Raw genomic sequence first — 22,218 nt, 5'->3', positions numbered from 1 at the left:
CGGTTATAGCTAAATTCACAAATTGGTCCTCGACTTTCAATTTCAACCAATTAAATCCTTAACTTTGTAATTTTAAAACAATTTGGTCCTCTGTCTATTTGACCATTTGTTGACTGTGATTTTTGAGTATATATATGCAATTTCATGGTCCATCGTCGTTTTTTTAAGGTTCTGGTTGCATTTCCAGACCGCACTGTTACATTTGAATATACTGCCGAAAGCAATCTACCAAATCCGGTCGCCTTTCTTCATCCTCCCTTTGGATTCAATGTTGTTGAGTTCGTACCAGAGGGAAGAAGACGACGTGTTTCCGAACCAGTGCAACGTCATCCTGGAAGCTTCCACGTGCTCCGACGAGAGATGAAGGTTCTTCTGGAGATCGTCGATCACGGTCAACAAACGGTCAAATAAATGGAGGACCAAATCGTGTCAAAATTATAAAGTTAAGGACTTAATTGGTTGAAATTGAAAGTCAGAGACCAATTTGTGAATTTAGCTATAGTCGAGGACCATTTTAGGTATTTACTCTTAATAAAATATAAAGGATTTGAATGTCACATTAGAAATTGAAATTAAACTGTAAAATCAAGAATAACAATATCTATATAGTATTCCTCATTTAAAATTTTAGATAAAATGAGATTTCTATAGATATGGCAAAATATGATTTTCGAATATTTTCAAGAATTTTATATTACCGGAAGGAATTTCACATTTTCAAGAAAAAAGATATAGCATTTCAATGTATGCATTATTGAGTTATGTTATCCTTCTTTTGTCTCATTTTATATATGATGTTAGTATTTATTAGTTAAATCAACTCTATCTTCTTTAATTATTATTATTATTATTATTATTATTATTATTATTATTATTATTATTATTATTATATTTTTTAAATATATAAATTTTATATACTAATAGTCATAAAAATATTATAAAAATTATAAATAACTTTAGTCAAATGTCATTAACCGAACAGACACATAAAAATATAAAATAAAATGAAGAGTGTATTACTTAAACCATCCCAATGCTCTCTCGACGGCTTGATTTACCTTCTCATGAAACTTGAAGGTGGATACATGGAGTTTAGGAATTAGTTTGACAAATTCAGGGTGTCAAACGGTTGGGGACTTTTGCATCCTATTATGAGTTTTGATACTCATTGTTATGTTTGTTTATCTACTTTTGTTATCCTTATGAGAATCAAATCATTAATTACAGAACTCATTTTCCACCATAACTGATGAGAGTGATACATAACTGTACTTTCCAAGATTAACAGCAGAATATCATGTTTGAGTTGTAACATACAAAAGCATACCACTAATTCTATGAATTCCCAAATTAAAGTTAAGTTCTATTTAGTACAACCTAGTATACAATATGAGAAAGAAGAAAACTAGTCAGCACCCGTATCCTCTGCGGATGTCTTATACTCGGGTTTCAGCTCGTAAGTGCCTTGGTTCGCTCCCCGCTTGTTGTATACACACAGCTCGTTTAGTATCTCCTTCAAAAATTGCTGTACAAAATTTCGAAAAAATTAGGATGAAAGTTACAATGAAGCAAGAACAAATTAGGATGCGATTATCGAACAACATACTGCGGGCTGATCTGTTTCTTGGACTAGCTGCTTCAGGGTCCAATTAGGTTGTCTTTCGAAAAGCTTAAACATGATATCCTCCAACTCTCCACGGTCCCGTCTAGTTCTTTTGACTTCGGGTCCCTTAACTGGAGCTGCTTTCTTCTTCTCCTGCACAGAGACCAGAATCGAGTACATTAGTTGAAATAGAGGAAATCATACATACTTTCCAAGAATGTTTCAGACACCCTGTGGTTATGGTTAGCTAACAAGATCAATACGAGGTTCAAACATCAATCGAGTACAATATATGACTGAAAAGTAATTAAGTACCTTAGAGGAAGATGCAATCAAGCCCAACATTCCAGGCATCGATCTCATGTGCACACCACGATCATTATCAATTATCTAGTTGATGATAACGAATCAAACGTAGAAGACGATAAGGCAATGGTGGGAACTGCCAAGTTACAAAAACAGAATGGTATATAATCTACTCTACTGCCATGTCGCTCTGATACCATGTGAGGGAATGAACTATGTGTTTATTGATGTAAAACAGCTATTATAAATAGTACACAAATGAGAGTAAGTACCATGTGTTTATTGATGAAATATGTCAGCCACATATATCCTTAACATACTACCTGTATCTGTCTATTCTTAACCATCGACTTATTCGTTCTTTCACGACACATTTTTCTGTATTCCTCCATATTCCTAGTGTGAGGCTTCATGTCAAATTTATGTTCGATTCTCCCTTCCATGGCAACCTTTGCTGTGAAATACCAAATCAATGACAACACTTAAACTAAATGATGAATAAGATAAAAATCACTTCAATTATTCCAATGAACAATTCAGTGGAATGGAGCACAATTCCCACCTTGATTTGACTCTGAGAAAATACACATTGGCACAAAATCTTTGAACATATTCAACGAGTAGCCTTTAGGAATGTTTCGAGCTTCATTTCCAGCCATTTCCATTGAAAACTGATAACAAACACACAATACCAGCAAAAAATAATCGGCCCGCACGCGTGAATGGACATATTGAGCATATAATATAAATGTGCAATCCAACTATTAACTTAGACTTTTAGTTAAGATGGAGCACATGATTTCACCAAATTAATTCACACATATAAAACTTTCCCCAGCTGAATCCGATGAAGGAACACTCAAATGACAAAGAAAGAGTAAATTTCCAAACATATCACATTTATGTAGCTGTAATTAATGTTATGCAGTGATAAAGAGAGGAAATGAGTGTTACTTGGAGAGATTCTTCGGGCTTAAGAGGGTCGAGAGAAACGACGACTTTACCCACTAGAGGAGTATCTGCGGAGGAGGAGGCCGCCGCCTGAGACTGCCACGACTTGGAGACGACTAGAGGACACTTCATCAGCCTTGCCGGTGTCCACGGCGGCGGCGGTGTCGCTGACGCTGCCATCGTCTTCTTCCATTTCTTCTTCTTCAACTGTGTTGTCTGATCGTTTGATTTTTTCTTTTCCAATTCTTTGCTTTGTTCCAATTTTGACGATGGAGATGTTGAAATTGAAAGACTGAAATGGACCATAAGACCCGTTTTGGAAAGATTTAAGACCAGAATCTACCAAGCAGCTAAATCCGACATTTGGATTCTCAACATCTCCGAGCTCAAATACAACCTACGACTCGGCTCCCTTATTCAATCTTTGTAACCAAAAAAGAAGAAACAATTTTTAGTACCAAAAAAAGAATAAACAATTTGTAGTTTATCCTAACAAATAGGGGCAATTTGTCAAAGAATTTATGATCAAATGACACAAAATTGTTGTCTCATAAAGAGAGGTTGTGAGTTCTCGCCTCAGTGGAGGCGATATTGACTCTTTGTGTTTCATTTGGTTGAGAAAGTAGTTATGAACAATACTACATTGTAATAAAGTCGATAGTATTCAAAAAAATGGGCAATTTATATCATGAACCAGGTCTACATAGCATTGTGGACCTCTACATGCTAATAGAGTCAGTAGTATTAAAAAAATAGACAATTTATATCATGAATCAGGTCTACATAGCATTGTAGACCTTAGATAAAAAAAGCGACATCGTTTTAACATTTATAATAATTTAATAGATTTTGTAGTTTTTTGTTTGACATGTTTCAACACTATTATGGCCCGTTTGGTTCACGGAATAGGCCGGGAATGGCATAGCATTCCTAGTAATAGGTCTATTCCTTTGTTTGGTAACCATTTCTATTACCGGGAATAATATTCCTAGTAATAGCCTATTACCTCAAATAAGGTAATAGCTATTACTAGGCCCCCCCCTGATATTAGCCTATTACTGAACCCTCAGGAATAGATTTTAGAATCTATTTTCTTTTTTACCCCTTTCTTTAACCTAATTTTTTAACCCTATATATAAATTTATCTTATTTCACCACCGTCGTCGCCACCACCACCATCAATACCGCCGCCACCACCACCATCGCCGCCCCCATCACTGCCACCCCAGCACCACCACCGCTACCAGAACCACCACCGCCACAACCGTCGCCGCCCCCACCACCACTGCCACAACCGTCACCGTCACCACCACCACCGTCGCCCCCACCACTGCCACCACCACCACTACCACCCCAGCACCACCACCACCACTGCCACCACCACCATCACCACCATGGCCACCGCCACCACCATCACCACTGCCACTGCCACCGCCACCATAGCCACCTCACATATTTTTATAAGGGTATTTATGTCTTTTAAAATATATTTCATTTCTATTCCTTAAATCAACCAAACACTGTAATATAATCCTAAAATTTATTCCTTCCGCGAACCAAACAATAGAATACAATTCCTATTCTATTCCTTGCCTATTCCATTCCTTATGGAATAACATTCCTATTACCTCAAAATTCATTCCATGAACCAAACGTGTTGTTAGCGAATAACATGTAAAATGATAATACTAAGGAGTCTAGGTCACTACTTGCTCATCGAATAACAACTCACTATATTGGATTTATGTATTTTAGCTTTAGCTGCAATCCACAAAATAATACATGCCCGCAGTAGGTATGTATTATTGTTATTAGCCAAACATATAAACTATAGGCGGAAAAATTGATTATATATATAAAATTAAGTTGGATCAGTAATTAAAAAGCTTTTAAAATAACAAATAAAGATACTTAAGCTTTCAACATACTTTTGGCTTGCAAGCAGGAGCTCGAAAGCTTTGTCGAATGGCAGATTCTATGGGTTGCTCGTGAATGTAATCGCCCGGTCAACGCACTTGCAGCTTGGACTCGTCGTATCCTTAGAGGTCTTTATATTTTAGAAAATCCTCCAAACCATGGTAACTGTCTACTCTTAGATGATCTGAACCAGGTTCCTATGTGGTGACTAAATACAGACTGTTGATCTCTTATTTTTGGGGTTACCCCCTCCAATTTGAAATAAAAAGATAAATTACATTAACAAAACAGGATAAAGAAGAGTCTGCAACGAATTGAAGTTTACTTGTAGGGAGACATGTGAAATTAAAATTCAGGTAGGCATTTAACTATTTATCAGTCATCATTTTCAGCAACTCCAAATCCAGATCGAGATCATTAAACCAATCACTCCAATCCTCAGGCTACAAAAAAATCAAAACCAAAATAATATTACTATGAAATTTGAGCTTTGTTAGTTTCATCCAAAAAAGGCATGAAAGGTAATTAGGAGATTGGCTATGCCTGAGATGAGGAGTGCTGCTCGTTGAGACTTTGTTGAGATGTTCCAACAATATCATGCAACTGATTGTTACTGTTTAACTGCTGCGACGGCGCCGGAGCTATTGACGGCATAACCTGCATTTCAATTTCTTTGTTAATGTTACGTTGTTTTCAAAAACAACGAAATTCACATAAATGATATATATATATAGGTTCAGGTGCATTTAAGGTTTTCCCGTGCAGTTGTGCGGGTGATTAATGTGCGTGAGTTTTGTGCTTAATGTGAGTGAGTGTGTACTTAATGTGAGTTATTGTGTGAGTTGTTGAAACTTTAAAGTGCATGAGTTTTATCCTTAATGTGCGTGAGTCGTGTGCTTAATTAAGGTGCGTGAGGTTTGTACTTAATGTGCGTGAGTGTGTACTTAACTACTTAATATGAGTTGTTTTTAAAACTTAAGGTGCGTGTGTTTTTGTGCTTAACATGCGTGAGACTTGTACTTATGCGTGAGGTTGTGTTCTGAAGGTGTTTTGTTTGTGTGCTTAATGTGCGTGTGTTGTGTACTTTAACTCTTTAAGTGTTTCGAATTAATGCTTAACATGCGTCCACCCGCACAACCGCACGGGAAGCCTCAAATGCACCTAATCCCTTCCCTTCCTTATACAACCCACTCAATTCATTAATTCAGAACGTAACGATAGAAATACCTGGTACATGGGCATGTTCAAATTTTGACTAGGATAATAACCATTAATTCCACTATTAGTCGCAAAATGCATCTGGGCTGCAATTGCTTGATCCATGCTGCTCTTATCATAGTTTTGATTCTTAAGGTTCAGGTATTCCTTTATGTGTCTGGCAAGATTGTTTTCCCTTTGCGACTTTCTTTTGAAATTTCGATATTTCTGTTAATTTTCAAATCAAATGTTAAATTGGTGTCACTAACTTTCTTAAAAAACTGTTAATAAATCTTAATAAATTAAAAAAAAAAATCCATTCATTATTATTAAAAGAAAATATACTCGAAAAAAAAGAAAGAAAGTAAATATACCTGCAGATGGCTTTTAACTTGCTCACTCGTTAACTGTAATCCCGGTTCATTCTCTAACATGCCTTTCAAAACCGCAGCTGGCGTAACATCTGTGTGTAGGGAAAGTTTGAAATACACATTAAAAAAATAAAAGAAAAACAGATAAATTCACTTCGACTTTCAATGTAATGCATGCCGTCTAGATGATTGATGGCCCCGGGTCAGGATGTCAATTGGGCCAACCCGTTTGGATTTGGACTAACTTGCAGGAGTCGGCAAATTATGTTGTGTATCCGTATGTACCATGCATAGCTCCTGCAACATAATTTGTTGGCTACACAACATAATTTGTCGAAATTGAATTCATAATTTCTATACGATAAATTCATAATTATTGAACTCTATATTCACAATTACAGAACTCTATGTTCATAATTTTCGATGTTCATGTTTTAAATTGTTGAACTCTGTATTCACAAATCACAGAACTATATGTTCATAATTTGATAATTATACAATTTAAAAATTATGAATCTACAGTACATATATGTTGGTGATAATGAACCAAAATCAATTTAATATCTCAAAAATAATATTTATATATACACACACAAGTATATAAAATATTATTGTATATATAAATATTATTGGATATTTATCCGAAATATATATATACACACAAATATATATACAACGAACCCAAAAGTTATATAAACATGTATATCTACGAAAAAGATATATCAAATTACCAATATATATCAACCAAAATTAGAACAAATAATCCTTAGATTATAAGTCCAATCCAACAAATATATCAAAAGAGGGAGAACGAATTTTTGCTTAAAAGCATAATCCAAAACCGAAAGAAGGAGAAGGAAGAAAGAAATATACGAGTTAGGCGAGGTGCCTTTCTTTCCTTAAAACCTTATTTGCCACCTCCCAAAAGTGCTAGGAGCGTTGTGGCCTAGGTTTCCCAGGATAAAACGTACAACGATTCGACGTTTGAGCACCCAAACGAACGAACCCGGCGAACAAGAGTACGGGCAAAACACAGCTTCAAGAATGGAGTAGGAGCAGGGATTTTGGAGCTGGAAAACAGAATTTCCTGTGTTGTGTGTGTTGTTCTCTCTGTGTAGAAACACTGCTGCTACACTCCTTATATAAGAGGTGAAGAATCAATAGCATTCAATTTTGACATTTAATGCACGATTTTTAATACCTGAAACAACCACCATTATTTGAGATTTAACTCAAAAATTCAAAACTGAAATTAATACAAGATTAATTATGTAACAGTCCAAAACAAACGAATGGTTCGCGCTGTTTCAGCCCGGTTACTTTCGGCCAAGGCAGCCACTTTCGGGATGCACACGAGAGTCGAGACTTGTCCACGAGCTCGGGCTTGAATCAAGCCTTTTCGATCTCGTTTCTAGTTGGATCCCACTGATAATTGTACCACAAAATAGCCACTTAACATGTCATTTTATGCCATTTTAATGCTATTTTTTCAACAATATATTATTAATCTGCAGTATAGCAATTATAAATCTACTGTATAGAAATTATGGATCTACTGTATTTAGGGTTCGTTTGGAAAGCAGGAAAATGATTTCAGGAAAATGTTTTCCGGAAAATGAGTCATTTTCCGGTGTTTGGTTGCATTCTGGAAAACTGTTTTGGTGTGTTTGGTTCATTTTCTGAAAAATGAGTAGAATTGTATAATTAAACCTACCAGGACTATGTGGTCCAATGGTACCCGGGTTGGACTTCCATTAGGAAGGTTGTGAGTTCAAGCCTCAGTGGAGGTGTTATTAGCTCTTTGTGTTTCAGTAGGTTGTGAAAGTATATGAACAGATACTACAATGTAATAGAGCTAGTAGCATTCAAAAAAAAAAAAGTATAATTAAACCTTTTAATTATTTTATTTAGAATATTACAACATGTATAATAATATATAATAATAATTTAAAATATAATAAAAAAATAACTAATAATATATCAAAATATTATGGTGTTATGGTGGTGGTGTAGTGGTAGTGGTGTTATTTGTTATATAATAATAATAATAATAATAATAATAATAATAATAATAATAATAATAATAATAATAATAACTGTGGTGGTGGTGGTGGTGGTTGCGGTGGTATGGTGGTAGTGGTGGCGACGAAGGTTGCGGTTGTATGGTCATGGCGGCGGTGGTTGCGGTGGTATGGTCGTGGTGGCGGCGACGGGGGCGGTGGTGGTAGTGGTGGTTGTGTGGTGGCGGTGGTGGTTGGGGTAGTATGGTGGTGGTGGTGACGGCGACGACGATGGTTGCGGTGGTATGGTGACATCAGTGGTTGTGGTGGTATGGTGTTGGTGGTGGTAGTGGTGGTGGTGGTGGCTGCGGCGGTGGCGGTGGTTGTGGTGGTATGGTGGTGGCGGTGGTTGTGGTGGTATGGTGGTGGCGGCGACGGTGGTTGCAATGGTATTGTGGTGGTGGCGGCAGCGGCGATGGTGGTGGTGATGATGTGATGGTGGTGGTGTGGTGGCGGTGGTGGTTACGGTGGTGGTGGTGGTGGTGGTGGTGGTTGCGGTGGTATGGTGGTGGTGGTGGTGGTAATGGTAGTGGTAGTGTGGTGGCAGTGGTTGCGGTGGTATAGTGGTGGTGGCGGCAGCAATAGTGGTGGTGATGGTGGTGGTGGTATGGTGTTGAATTGTTGATGATGTTGGTGGTTGTGTGATGTTGGTGTAAAAGTTGGAAAATGACTTCGCCTCAAAAAAATGAGAAATCATTTTCCTCCAAAACAAGCCTATTTTCCTAAATCAACGGAAAATAATTTCCGTTGACTTGATTTTTCAGACACATCCAAACAATGGAAACTTGAAAAATGATTTCTAGAACTCATTTTCCAGGTTTCCAAACACCCCCTTAAATTATCGTACGGTATAAATTATGAGCCTCCCAGCCATGAAATTGAACTAAGAGGCCGCAGGTGACAATAAATAGATCTTCAATTCTTACCGTCGCCTAATCTTTCCACCACACTAAAGAAGTTGAAATTGAGTTCTCGGGTCCATTTCATCTTGCATCCTTTGCTCTCTGTATCTTTCTTCCATTTATCTCTCAAATCACAAGCTGACATGCCGTTTAGCTCATCAAAACCCTCCACTGCTATGCATTTGAAACCTATACATATACAAAAAATATATATATTTAAGATCATCTCAGAACCCCTGCTTAGGTGAGAAAAGGCAGGTACATACTACTATACATACATTGCATATATATATAACCAATTCAAATTAATCTATTAAATGATTTAGCTCACAAACTATGGGAAGCTGCTGATCAAATTCGCTTTTAATAAATGTTTTTAATTTAGTGTCATCCGGTTGACACTTGTGTGCATATGCAATAACAAGATCAAAGCCTGGCTCCCCTCCCTTCATCAAGAATTCCAAAGCTTGGGAAGGGTTCCTCACTTCAACAACTGCACCTATGCGCCAATAAAGAAATGTTAATCGGCATTTCATAAATACAAGAAGCTAAGGCATTTGTAGAAGCTTAATTAGCTAAGGGGATTGACAAAAACCCGAAACGTGAGTAAACTAATAGGGTATCACTATTGGAAATTATGGAATTTCCGAACACCTGAGAGTGATCTTAAATCAAGTCGAAAGCAAAAAGTGGTCGGAAATAACAACAAAGGTTTTTCCCGATACCAAAAGTGGTCGGAACAAAACTTTCAACTTGATTTAAGATTACTTTCAGGTGGTCGGAAATTTTATAATTTCCAGCAGTGTACGTAGCTAGGGTGGGTTAGTTTCATTCGATGCGTATGCATGCAAGCGTACCTTGAAACTTAGAGTTGATGAGGCTTAAGAGGCGTGCACACATGGACCCATCGTTAACAACAAGAACCTTAGACATGTTTTTTCACCTTTCCTACTTAATCAACTATCCAAGCCAGTGACTATAATATATGAATTGATCTGATGATTGTGTTGTAAGGTTTCCATCCACTTATATACACACATAGTAGATTCCTTAGCTTCTCTATGGAGTGTTCCAACACTAAAGATAATGTGTGTTTCAGTAGACATGAATCCCGATACTAGATTCCTTAATTTTTATAGTCAAATCAAGTTTTACTACTATGCAAAAAAATTATATCAAGTCGACATGGCAAGCTGTTAGACTCCCTATCCCACCCAGGCCACCACCAGAATTGAAGTATGCCCATTATTAATAAATAAATCACTAATTAGTATCTTGTAGTGTAGTACTTATGGCGGCCAATCAAATAGACGTACACCATGTATACCACATGCAATCAACTGATGGAGATTAAATATTAAAGGGAAAAGGGAACTTTTGAAGATAGAGAGTCCCACATCGAGAAAAGGGAACTTTTGAAGATAGAGACTCCCACATACGAGAAAAGGTCACAAATAGAGTTTTCCCTCTAAGTTATATATTTATAGCACTTTTTTCCCCTCAATTATTTATGTAAGCACATTTAGGGGTGTTAGCGAACAGAGCTTTCGGCAAACTACTTGTGTTTGTGTTCGGTAAGTGTTCGTTTATGTTCGTTTGTTAGGTAAACGAATATTAACAAACAAAATTTAGAACTCGGTTAATAAACGAACAGAGCTTGAACAGTTGTAAGCTCGTTTGCTAAAAGATCGTGAACAAGCTCGTTTATGTTCGTTTAATAATGTTCGTGAACAAACTCGTTTGTGTTCGTTTAATAATGTTCGCGAACATGTTCACAAACATATATATTATATTATATTATATTATATTAGTTATGTAGTTGTGTTGTTTGTTTGATTATTGTTCGTGAACGTAGATTATTTATTGTTCACGAATGAATTGTGATCATGAACATGTGCATGTGTTTGTTTATTAAGTGTTCGTGAACATAAATAAATATATGTCCGTGAACGTGCTTGTTAATGAACATGCATGTTTGTGAACGTGTTTGTTAACGTTAACGAACATGTTTGCAAATGTGTTTACGAACGTTAACAAACACGTTCGTGAACATGTTCGTTAATGTTAACGAACACGTTCGTGAACGTGTTCGCGAACGTTAATGAACACTAACAAACGCTTAACAAACGAACACGAACAAGATTTTCAAAAACCTTAACAAACGAACACGAACACAAACACTCCAAATTCCTTAACAAACGAACACGAACAACCTCCGTTCGTTTATGTTCGGTTCGTTAACAGCCCTAAGCACATTAGCCCCCTCAATTATTTTAAAAGTGATGGTTTTTCCCCCTGATATATTAAATTGACATTTCTACCCTTAAAGTAAACATTTTATTTATTTTACTTCTCCAACAAATTATTGTGTATATGTAGCGATGACCACGGTTTGGTTCGAACTGAACCGGACACTATAGTAATCGAATTAAAAGTTTTCGGTTATGACTCAGATCTAAAACCCAATATTTGGATTTCTATTTATTAAATTTATGAATTAGAAAAACTGGACCCTGAACCGTGAACCGGATGTTCCGGATCCTGTTCGCGATTTTGAACCTGTCTTTATTTTAAAATAGTCTAAATTCAACAAAAATATATTTTATTTTTTCAGTTCGGAACATGAACTGGTCATTCCGGTTCGCGATTTTAATAAAATCTAAATATCGCGTTTTGATTCTAAATTGTAATTGGAATATTTTGGTTTGGTTGCTATAGTATCTCTTTGTTTTGAACCAAATTATAGTAATAATTTGTTAAAGAAGAAAAATAAATGAAGTATTTATTTTAAATATTTATTTTAAGGGTAAATATGTCCATTTAACATTTCAGGGGGAAAAAGAGCCACTTAAATAATTCAGGGGGAAAAGTGCTATAAGTATATAACTTAGGGAGAAAAAGTGTTATTTTCCCAATATTAAATACAGTGAAAGAAGATGACAAAATTCATTATGAAGACATTGGCCAACAGGTCAATTTTGACTTATTTGACCACTATTAATTGTTTGATTTAGTTAAAATATTAATAAGTACTTGGTTAATTAGCTTTTTGCAACTCCAAAATGCTAAAATTCAAAAAGCTACACCAAACAACTTTTTCAGAAAAGAAATTATACCAAACAGCTATCAACTAACAGCTCATTTACCAAACACTTTTCTACAACAACTAATGTTATCAACTAGTTATACCTTCTAAGTAACACAATCAGCTAACAGTCATTTATCAAACATGGCCAATATATCCAAACGGGCCTACTCGCCAATCCATATATATATATATATATATATATATATATATATATATATATATATATATATATATAATGGCGGATCCAGAAAATTTGTTCAGTGGGGGCAAAATATTAAAACAAAAAGAATAACTTAAGAAAGATGAAATAGTTAAGAAGTTAGCCATAAACATTATTCGATATGAGCACAAAATAAAAAAAAAATATTTATAACAAAATATGAAATATATAATTAATTTGATAAAATAATTCTAATAAAAACACATTATAAATTACACATCTTATTATGACTAGAAAATACATTATAAATTACAGATATGAAGTTTGCCATAAATATTGTTAAATATGAGCTCCAAAAAAATATATTTATAACAAAATATAAAACATAATTAATTTAATAAAATAATTATAATAGAGAACACATTATAAACCAAGACTATGTGGTCTAATGGTACCCGAGTTGGACTTCCATTTGGAAGGTTACGAGTTTGAGCCTCAGTGAAGGCGTTATTGGTTCTTTGTGTTTCAGTAGGTTGAGAAAGTATATGAACAGATACTACAATGTAATAGGGCCAGTAACATTCAAAAAAAAAAAGAGAACACATTATAAATTATACATCTTATTATTAATAGAAAACACTTTATAAAAGTATACACATATTTTCGAATGCCCACTGTTATTCAAATAGCACTCTTACTTTTGACGCCACATAAAATAACCGTACGGTGTTGTGATTAGAGAGAATTGAACCCCCGTCCTTCCACAAAGAAACAAGCCTGCTCTGCCAACTACACTAAATTTAATTATGTTAATATTAGCTATTTTATTTTACTTATACTAAATCTTGTACTATATATACATACATATATACATACAAGGGTTATATATGAGGTGGGGTTGGGGTGAGTGGGGGCAGCTGCCCCCACACTGGGTCCGCCCCTGTATATATATATATATATATATATATATATATATATATATATATATATATATATATATATATATATATATATATATATATAGGGTCAGGTTCCTGTGAGGTCAGGCCTTCCTGTGCGGTCAGTGCGGCATACACCATTAAGTATGTAAAAATGCACCACACAGTGTTCGTAAATACACCATTATGTGTGGTGTATTTTTGTAGATTGTAATATTTATGGAAAAAAAAAAAACCCCGCTCATTTCAAAAATTTAAAATATTTATGGAAATGACTCCACTAAATTTTTACTTGATTTCCCATCCATCGATCTTGCAGATCAATGATTTGGATTTGTCCACAAGTTCTAACACGGGGTGTGGTTCTCATATGATTAGGATTCTCTCTCTCTCTCTCTATATATATATATATATATATATATATATATATATATACACACACTAAATATAATAAGTGTCAATATAGTTAAGCCTCTAACAAAAAAGTGTTGGTATAATTGTTTGTTTGAATAAATGGTTCGTATTATTTTTGTTTTAATATTTTATTACGACTTTTCCTACTTTACCTTTTATTTGTTTGTTTATTATTATTATTATATTATTATTATTTTTTCTCTTGAATATCCCCGCATTCCGTCACTGTAAAATTAAAAGTTATAATAATGTCTATCTTTATATTAATATAATATGGAATATTGAGTAAGGAAGTATATATATAGAAATATTTAATGTAAAGAGTTAATACAACAAATGGTTTTCTAATTTTCTTTTGTTGAATGCTACTGGCTCTATTACATTGTAGTATTTTCTGTTCATATACTTTCTCAACCTACTGAAACACAAAGAACCAATAACACCTCCACTGAGACTCAAACTCACAACCTTCCAAATGGAAGTCCAACCCGGATACCATTAGACCACATAGTTCCGGTATTAAGTTAGTACTTAATTTAGTCCACTTTCAATTCAACCAAAACACATGACTTTTATTTTTTGTCATAAATAGTTTTTCGTTAAATTTATGTTAAATGAGTGTTAAATCTAAAGGTATTATTGTCAAATTAATTATTATGATTATGATTAACTCTTTTAGTTAATTTAATATGAATATGATCATAAAATCAAAGTTACGAAGCAAGAATAAATTAGGATGCAATTATCAAACAACATACTACGAGTTGATCTTACCTCAAAAGGCTGAATCCCCAACCCGACAGCGCACAAGGAATCTGCCCACTTTGGACATAATTTTCACACTGTCGTCGCTGAAATTCGAACCTTGGTCTCTTACCTCAAATACTACCCACTAAACTATTGAGCTAAGCCCGTGCGGGTACTGTGAGTTGATCTGTTTCTTGGACTAGCTGCTTCAGGTCCAATTAGGTTGTCTTTCGAAAAGCTTAAAAATGATATCCTCCAGCTCTCCATGGTCCCTTCTAGTTCTTTTGACTTCAGGTCCCTTACCTGGAGCTGCATGCTTCTTCTCCTGCACAGAGACCAGAAATAGAAAGTGACTGTTATTATTCCAATCACATGAAGGGAAGCACAGAAACCAAAAATAGAAAGTTGAACCTTGAGTACATTAATGGAAATAAAGGCAATCATACATACTTGCCAGGCTATGGCTAGCTAACATTCCTAACAAGATTGATACGAGGTTCAAACATCAAAGTGAGATGACAACGAATCAAACGTAGAAGATAATAAGGCAATGGTGGGACGAAAACAGAACGATATATAATCTACTCTACCTGTATCTGTCTGTTCTTAATCATCGACTTATTTGTTCTTTCACCACACATTTTCCTGTATTCCTCCATATTCCTAGTGTGAGGCTTCATGTCAAATCGATGTTCGATTCTCCCTTCCATCGCAACCTTTCTGTAAAATACCAAATCAAATGAGGAATAAGATAATAATCACTTCAATTATACATTTATATATACCAATGAACAATTCACTTAGTACAAAATTAATTATTAATTAATATAAAAATATTAATGTACTTTTTAAATTGGCAAGTTGTGTGATTAAGAAAATTAAAGTACTCGCATGGGCAGCTCAACTAGTCACAGAATTGAAATTTTGGAAGAATGATCAGGAATAGAGTCTCACCAACGACAGTGTGGGAGCTACCTCTCAAAGTGATGGAGATTTCTTGTGCGCAATGAGCAAATGTCTAGCCTCCCTTTTAGAAGAAGAAAATTAAAGTGGTGAATGTGTGTGATATACAAAGAAAGAACGTGGGTTAGTGCATGTGTTTATGTGAGAGATTTAAGGAATGTGTCACGAAATGAAAGCAGTAGCATGTGTACGTGTCTGAATTGAAGTGCAAAGTGCGTGAGTTAATTGCATGTCTAGCCTTCCTTAATTGCATGTAGTAGTGTGAAAGTAGTAGCATGTGTACGACTGTACGTGTGTAAAGTGGGTGAGTTAATTAAGGAAAAATATGAAGTAGTGGAAAATAAGGGATGAGTTAATTAAGGAAATATGAAATAGTGGAAAATAAGTAGTATGTGTATGTGGGTGAATTAATTAGGGAGATTTTGTACATATTTTTTTAAAAAAAGAAAAAAGTTTTGATGTGTTGGAAGAGAGCAGAGAGAGGAGAGAGAGGGTTGGGATTTTTTAGGTTATTTGAGGGATTTTGTCAGAATTTTAAGAGATTCTGAAAGATTTTTTAGAGTTTTTTAGTTTTTGATTTTATTTTTTATTCTTCCTTCTTTTTTTTTTTCTTTTTCACTCATTTCTCTTTTCTAATCACACCTGCAAAATCTCATCAAAATCCTACTATTATTGAGGATGTTCTTGCCACTTAGAGCATCCGCATCAGTTGTGGAGATTTGGGAGAGAATGTAAGAGTGATTAAGAAAGAGAATGTGGGAAGGGGAGGAAAAAAGAAAAAACCAAAACCAAAACCAAAAAAAAAAAAAAATTTAAAAAGTATTGGAGCGCCGTTCGGCACACCTGACGCGCGTGCACTGCACGCGCACGACTGTGGTCATGCCGTGCGCCAAACGCGCACAGCATGTGATCCCTTTTTTTTTTTTTTTTTTTTTTCATGCTCCCCATACATGCATACCCATTCTTCTCCCCATTCTTTCTTCTCCACACTAGTTATTCACCCCATCCAAAAGAAAGCATCTGACATTATCTCCACATTCTCCCCTTAGTGTGGATGCTCTTAGTGTGCCATGAATCTAGGGGTCAAAAGAAAAATTCTACATTATAAATTCACATCTTTATAATGTAGGATTTGAAGTTTCCAAAACAAGACAAATTGAAATATTATATATTCTGGAAGGTGCTACAAGAAATTATTCAGAATACGCTACAAGGAAACTTTCATACAAGGAAAGATTGGTGTACTATTTGGAGAAGTCAGCTCCATTTTATATTAGTACTAATTTTTTACGCGATTTGCGTGAATGAGATAATACCCAATTATAATTTTTAAATAAGTATTTCAAAGTATATCAATGCAATATTATATAGAAGATGTTCATGCATAGGTACATAAATGTTGAATTTGTTTATTTAAATCGGTAATTTAAAGTATATAAATGCAATATAATATATGAGAGATTGATTATAATTGTCACTAAAATAAATGTTTGCAACTTTAGCTCTATTACATTGTAGTATCTGTTCATATACTTTCTCAACCTACTGAAACACAAAGAACCAATAACGCCTCTACTAAGGCTCAAACTCACAACCTTCCAAATGGAAGTCCAACCCGGGTACCATTAGACCACATAGTCTTGGTGTCTAAATACTTAGTCTAAAAATGATAGTTTAAATAAATACTATTTTTGGTTTAAATTTCTCTAATTCTTCTTAATTCTATTTTGGGTAGCATTGTCATTGCTTTAATCTTCAGTACATGTCCTTTTTTTTATCTTTTTTTTTTAATTGGTAGTGTGTATATCGGAATCCATTTCATTTTTTACTGAAAACCCGTGCATGTTCTGAGAAAAATTTCCCATCTGAACAAGGAAAAAACATGTACAATTGGGTTACTGGTGGTAGCATAGAGGGATTCATTGTGCAATGAGATTATGATGTAGGAAGCTTTAGATTTACCTTATTGTGTATATGATGAGATCTTTAGTTGTACTATGAACTCTTTATCTTACAATCACCTATTGATATTTGGTAGTGGTAATTTTTCCCATACATGTTTCATGCATTGTGAGATGTGTGTCGTGGGTTATCATGTGAAAGTATTGAACAAAATATTAATATTTATTATATTTGTATAAAATATTTGATAAATAAATATATATAACATATTTTGTATTATCACTACTGGAAATTATGAAATTTTCGACCACTTGAAAGTGATTTTAAATCAAGTCAAAAGCCTTCTTCCGATCACTTTTGGTATCTGGAAAAACCATTGTTGCTATACCCGACCACTTTTTGCTTTTGAATTGATTTAAGATTAATTTCAGGTGGTCGTAAATTCCATAATTTTCAGTAGTGTATAACTTTGATATTTAATTACAAGATAATGTAAAAAGAAGACAATGGACAATGTACTGAATATAATAAATTAATAAATTTGAAAGTAGTGAGTCTTTGAATTGTAGAAAATAAAGATAATATAACTAGTGAAATTATATCTCTTTTTAAATTTTTTTATAATGAATAATTTTTTTTTAAAAAAATAAAGACATTATAGACATCTAATTCTAAATTAATTAAATGCATATGTATTATTTTTTGGTGTAGCTACTAATTTATTTAATTTAATAAGAATAATAAAGTGGCATACATACTTTTCATCAACAATACTGAAATCAATGATTTTTTAAAAAAAAAATTTCCATTCGTTGTTGGGACAAATTGTTTTGAGAGTTTGTCAATGACAATTGTTACAATTTTTGTCAATAGAGGATGATAATAAATAATTTAAAAAATATAGTTACAATAGTTATTGTTATAATGATATAGTAAAAATTAACTTACAAATATCTTTAGAAATTTTCATGCATTGATAAAATTCTGATGTGTAAACTTGTTCAATTGGAGCCAGTGTGATGTCAATATTGTCAATTTTTTGGAAAATGATCCTATCATTTTAGAGTTCATGTGTAATTGTATTTATGATCAACAACTTTATAATTAGGTCGCGCAGGTCTGACAATAATGTAAGAACAATTTTGTCCGATAAAAAAAATAATAGTATAATATTTATAAAGTAATATACAATTGTACCATTATAAAAAAAATACATACAATAAATATTAATACCATAACAACCTAAATCATTCCAATAATGCAAAAATATAATTGAAATATTAAATTTTATTCTAAATAATCAAAATAAGATTAATTAAACGAAGAAAAAAAAACTTAACAAATTTAAAAAAAAATACATAAAAATCAAATGATTTTTAATGTTCATGATTCATAATGTTTGAATACTATGTATTTAGTCGGACTAATTATTTGACCAAAGTTTATGTTAAATTTTATATTATATATATTTTTTAATTTAATACATTTTAACATATTTATTGGGATGGGTTTGAACTTAAGACTATTCTTATAGTAATTAATGATTAAGTTAAGAATAATAAATAATTAATGGAATATTACATTACTAAAGTTTATACTAACGGAATTTAAGTTATTTAAGGGAAGAAAATAATATAATAGATGGTAAAGCATAATAAATATAAAAAGCATAATATATATATATATATATATATATATATATATATATATATATATATATATATATATATATATATATATCATAAATTAATAAACTATATATGTATATGTACGGACATATACATCTAACTGGAAAATTATTGTGTGGACCATGGTCCATATTGTGTTGTATGAACCATAAAAGAAAGTACATTTTTAATATACTAAAAGTATATTATTTTTGTACTGGATGTACATTATTAAAAATAATATACTTTTTATATTCAAATATTTCCTGAATACAAAATACATTTTTAATATACTAAAAGTACATTATTTTTGTTCTAAATATACACTATAACAAAATACGATCCACATTGCATCTAACTATATTGGGCTCAGTTTTGTGGAGCAAACCATGAATCCAACACACTGAAATATTAAGGCCCATATTTCATTCATAAATGCTGAGTACAAAATTGTGTGACCCGGCCCACCCGTATAACTACAACAACACACACCGACAACCCAATCATTATACCCTGCACTATGGCGCACATAGCATTATATGTCTTGCGCCTCCCAAAATGACGTCGTTTTGTGAAGTTATATAGGAAGTTGCCGTGATTATGTGTATTTGTTTACATAATTATGCGTATTTGTTTATACAATTATGTACATTTTTTATATACATCCGAAATAGGAAAATTTATGTGTATTATGTTAAGAGTTTATGTGTATTATATTAAAAGTTTATGTATATTATGTATTATGTTAGATTATGTGTATTATCTTTTAAAAAAATGTATATTTTGTTATACAATTATATACATTTATGTATACAATTATGTGTATTCTAGTATAAAATTATGTACGTTTTTTAACATGAGATTTTTTTTAAAAAAAATTAACCGCCAACACAGGGTAGTGAAATTTCAAAAAAAAACACAAAAAAGAATTGAAACAACGTCGTTTTGCATCGGAACGCACAATGCAATGCGCGCCCTGGTGCACCATATAAATTGCCCCGACAACCCCACTCGGCCACTCCACTCACAAGTACATCTATCTGTATTCACAAGATATGGTAATTGTAAATCTGGAGCATGCATGACAATAGGAGCTGCAATTCTGTTGGAAGTTGCAAACTGTCTTGAGTTTGATACTATTGTTGAAAGAGTAAAAGTTATATTATTTTATCAACATTTTCCTACGCAGATTTTAAGTTATATTATTTTATCAACATTTTCCTACGCAGATTTTTCAAAGACTGGCCCTGTTTGGTAAAAAATTGATTTATAGACCAATTTTGGCTTATTTGATCACTATTAATTGTTTGATTTAGTTAAAATATCAATATAAATGTTTGGTTAGTTAGCTTTTTGCAACTCTAAAATGCTAAAATTTAAAAAGCTACTCCAAGCAACTTTTTCAATTAGCTTTTTGAGAAAAAAGAAATTATACCAAACCGCTATCAGCTAACAGCTAATTTACCAAACACTTTTCTACCCTCAGCTAATGTTATCAACTATTTATACCATCTAATTAACACATTAGTTGTTATCAGTTAACAGCCATTTTACCAAACAGGACTTGTATGTTTTAGTTATAGTTAAAATTAAGATAAAGGTCAGACATAAAAATAGTCTTGGATAGTGCCGCAAATGTTACAATTGCTAAGCAGGTATGCCATATTGCCGCTTATGGAAAATGTTCTAAGATTCTTAAGACTGTTAGAATATATGATATATATGTATAGTCCAAATGGTAGATCTGGAGTAAGCTCATTGCCTCATTTTATACAATTTCCGTGAGTTCCTCATAAAGACATACTAAAAAATAAAAAAAATTAGAACATACAGAAAATAATAGCAAGATGAACCAACCTTTATTGTCAAAATATTGTTTTCTTTTTCTTCTAATAACGGTTGAAGTAGTGATCTTCTTCATATTACTTTAAGTTTGTTGAAGCTGTAAAATGTATGTAGATAGTGTGATTCAAATGCATATATATATATATAAACAGAAAATTTTTTACTATTGCATATTGCATACATTTATAGAATACAACAGATAATTACAAATAATAAACATGCAGGTTAATTTATAATGCATATATCTTAAACAATTAAAATTTGTATTGGATAATCAAAATAATTAATGGAAGAAGTACTGAGTTACCTCTTGAGAGTCCTTGGTGTGTTGTTGATTCCCTTAAAAGAAAAGGGGTATTGCCTCCCCCAGTTCTCCATTTTTCAAAACAAATGAGAATCACTATCGGTGTACAAATATTTAAAAGGAGGAAGTTTCTCTCTTAAAAAAAGAAATTCTAACATACTCTCTTAAAAAAAAAAAATTCTAACATTTTTGTTTTTGTTGTATAGGATTTGCCTCTCCCAATTCTTCTTTCCTCAACAGAAATGAGAATCACTGTATAATCAGTTATAAATATTTTAAAGGAGCACGTTTTGGAGTGGGGTTTCTCTATGAAACATTAAATATTTATAGATGATAAATTGTATAACAAAAAATAATTCAAAAATCTTGGGAAGTTAAATGGATGACTGGCATTGAAAAATTTTATACACAAACCACGTGACGTGCATTGGAAAATGGTATAAACAAACCATTTTCAAAATTTTGAGTGGCTCTAGGTTGAAAAGACAGTAATTAAAACCCCAAGACAGTAATTTAACCAAACGGTGCCCTATCAAATGGGCGGGATTTTTTCACCTTGATTTGACTCTGAGATGCACAAAATCTTTGAACATATTCAACCAGTAGCCTTTAGGTATCTGCGGAGGAGGACGCCGCCGCCTGAGACTGCCACGACTTGGAGACGACTAGAGGACACTTCATCAGCCTTGCCGGTGTCCACGGCGGCGGCGGCGGTGTCGCTGACGCTACCATCGTCTTCTTCCATTTCTTCTTCTTCTTCAACTGTGTTGTCTGATCGTTCGATTTTTCTTTTCCAATTCTTTGCTTTGTTTCGATGTTGAAAGACTGAAATGGACCATTAAGACCCGTTTTGGAAAGATTTAAGACCAGAATTTACCAAGCA

At 33.4% G+C, this 22,218-nt stretch overlaps 2 protein-coding genes across 6 annotated transcripts; both read right to left on the bottom strand.

Annotated features, from left to right (window-relative positions):
- Nucleotides 1-1,258: 1,258 nt before the first annotated feature.
- LOC109153290 (transcription initiation factor IIF subunit beta-like) lies at nucleotides 1,259-22,212 on the bottom strand. 5 transcript variants are annotated; one of them, XM_019301174.1, is made up of 8 exons: nucleotides 22,010-22,198; nucleotides 20,622-20,628; nucleotides 2,864-2,996; nucleotides 2,472-2,580; nucleotides 2,233-2,363; nucleotides 1,919-1,993; nucleotides 1,607-1,756; nucleotides 1,259-1,525 (listed from the first exon to the last, which is right to left on the bottom strand). In XM_019301174.1, exons 1-8 carry the CDS (start codon nucleotides 22,065-22,067, stop codon nucleotides 1,406-1,408), a joined length of 783 nt encoding a protein of 260 aa, XP_019156719.1. In that variant the 5' UTR covers nucleotides 22,068-22,198; the 3' UTR covers nucleotides 1,259-1,405. The 5 variants fall into 5 exon arrangements, with proteins under 5 accessions (XP_019156719.1, XP_019156722.1, XP_019156723.1 ...); XM_019301177.1 differs by lacking the exon at nucleotides 20,622-20,628 and having other exon boundaries at nucleotides 2,864-2,950; nucleotides 21,969-22,212; XM_019301178.1 differs by lacking the exon at nucleotides 20,622-20,628 and having other exon boundaries at nucleotides 2,864-2,950; nucleotides 21,972-22,212.
- LOC109153291 lies at nucleotides 7,363-14,970 on the bottom strand. Its single transcript, XM_019301179.1, has 4 exons — nucleotides 14,831-14,970; nucleotides 9,639-9,800; nucleotides 9,332-9,496; nucleotides 7,363-7,546 (listed from the first exon to the last, which is right to left on the bottom strand). The coding sequence occupies exons 1-4, from the start codon at nucleotides 14,967-14,969 to the stop codon at nucleotides 7,503-7,505; spliced, it is 510 nt and encodes a 169-aa protein (XP_019156724.1). The 5' UTR covers nucleotide 14,970; the 3' UTR covers nucleotides 7,363-7,502.
- Nucleotides 22,213-22,218: the final 6 nt, after the last annotated feature.

This window comes from Ipomoea nil, unplaced genomic scaffold, assembly GCF_001879475.1.
Source record: "Ipomoea nil cultivar Tokyo-kokei standard unplaced genomic scaffold, Asagao_1.1 scaffold2480, whole genome shotgun sequence".
In the NCBI taxonomy this organism is placed as follows: Eukaryota; Viridiplantae; Streptophyta; class Magnoliopsida; order Solanales; family Convolvulaceae; genus Ipomoea; species Ipomoea nil.
Note: the sequence above shows the minus strand (reverse complement) of the source record. Positions and strands in the feature narration are given on the sequence as shown.

Excerpts from the sequence above, each read along its gene's own strand:
- LOC109153291 (XM_019301179.1), bottom strand. The coding sequence starts at position 14,969 with ATGCAGCTCCAGGTAAGGGACCTGAAGTCAAAAGAACTAGAAGGGACC. Across the intron at positions 9,497-9,638 it reads TCAGCAGCTTCCCATAGTTT|GTTTCAAATGCATAGCAGTG; the intron begins GTGAGCTAAATC and ends GTATATGTATAG. Across the intron at positions 7,547-9,331 it reads GGTGGAAAGATTAGGCGACG|GTATTAAAAATCGTGCATTA; the intron begins GTAAGAATTGAA and ends TGGTTGTTTCAG.
- LOC109153290 (XM_019301173.1), bottom strand. The coding sequence starts at position 3,166 with ATGGTCCATTTCAGTCTTTCAATTTCAACATCTCCATCGTCAAAATTG. Across the intron at positions 1,994-2,232 it reads TTAAGAATAGACAGATACAG|ATAATTGATAATGATCGTGG; the intron begins GTAGTATGTTAA and ends ATCATCAACTAG. Across the intron at positions 1,526-1,606 it reads AAGAAACAGATCAGCCCGCA|CAATTTTTGAAGGAGATACT; the intron begins GTATGTTGTTCG and ends AATTTTGTACAG.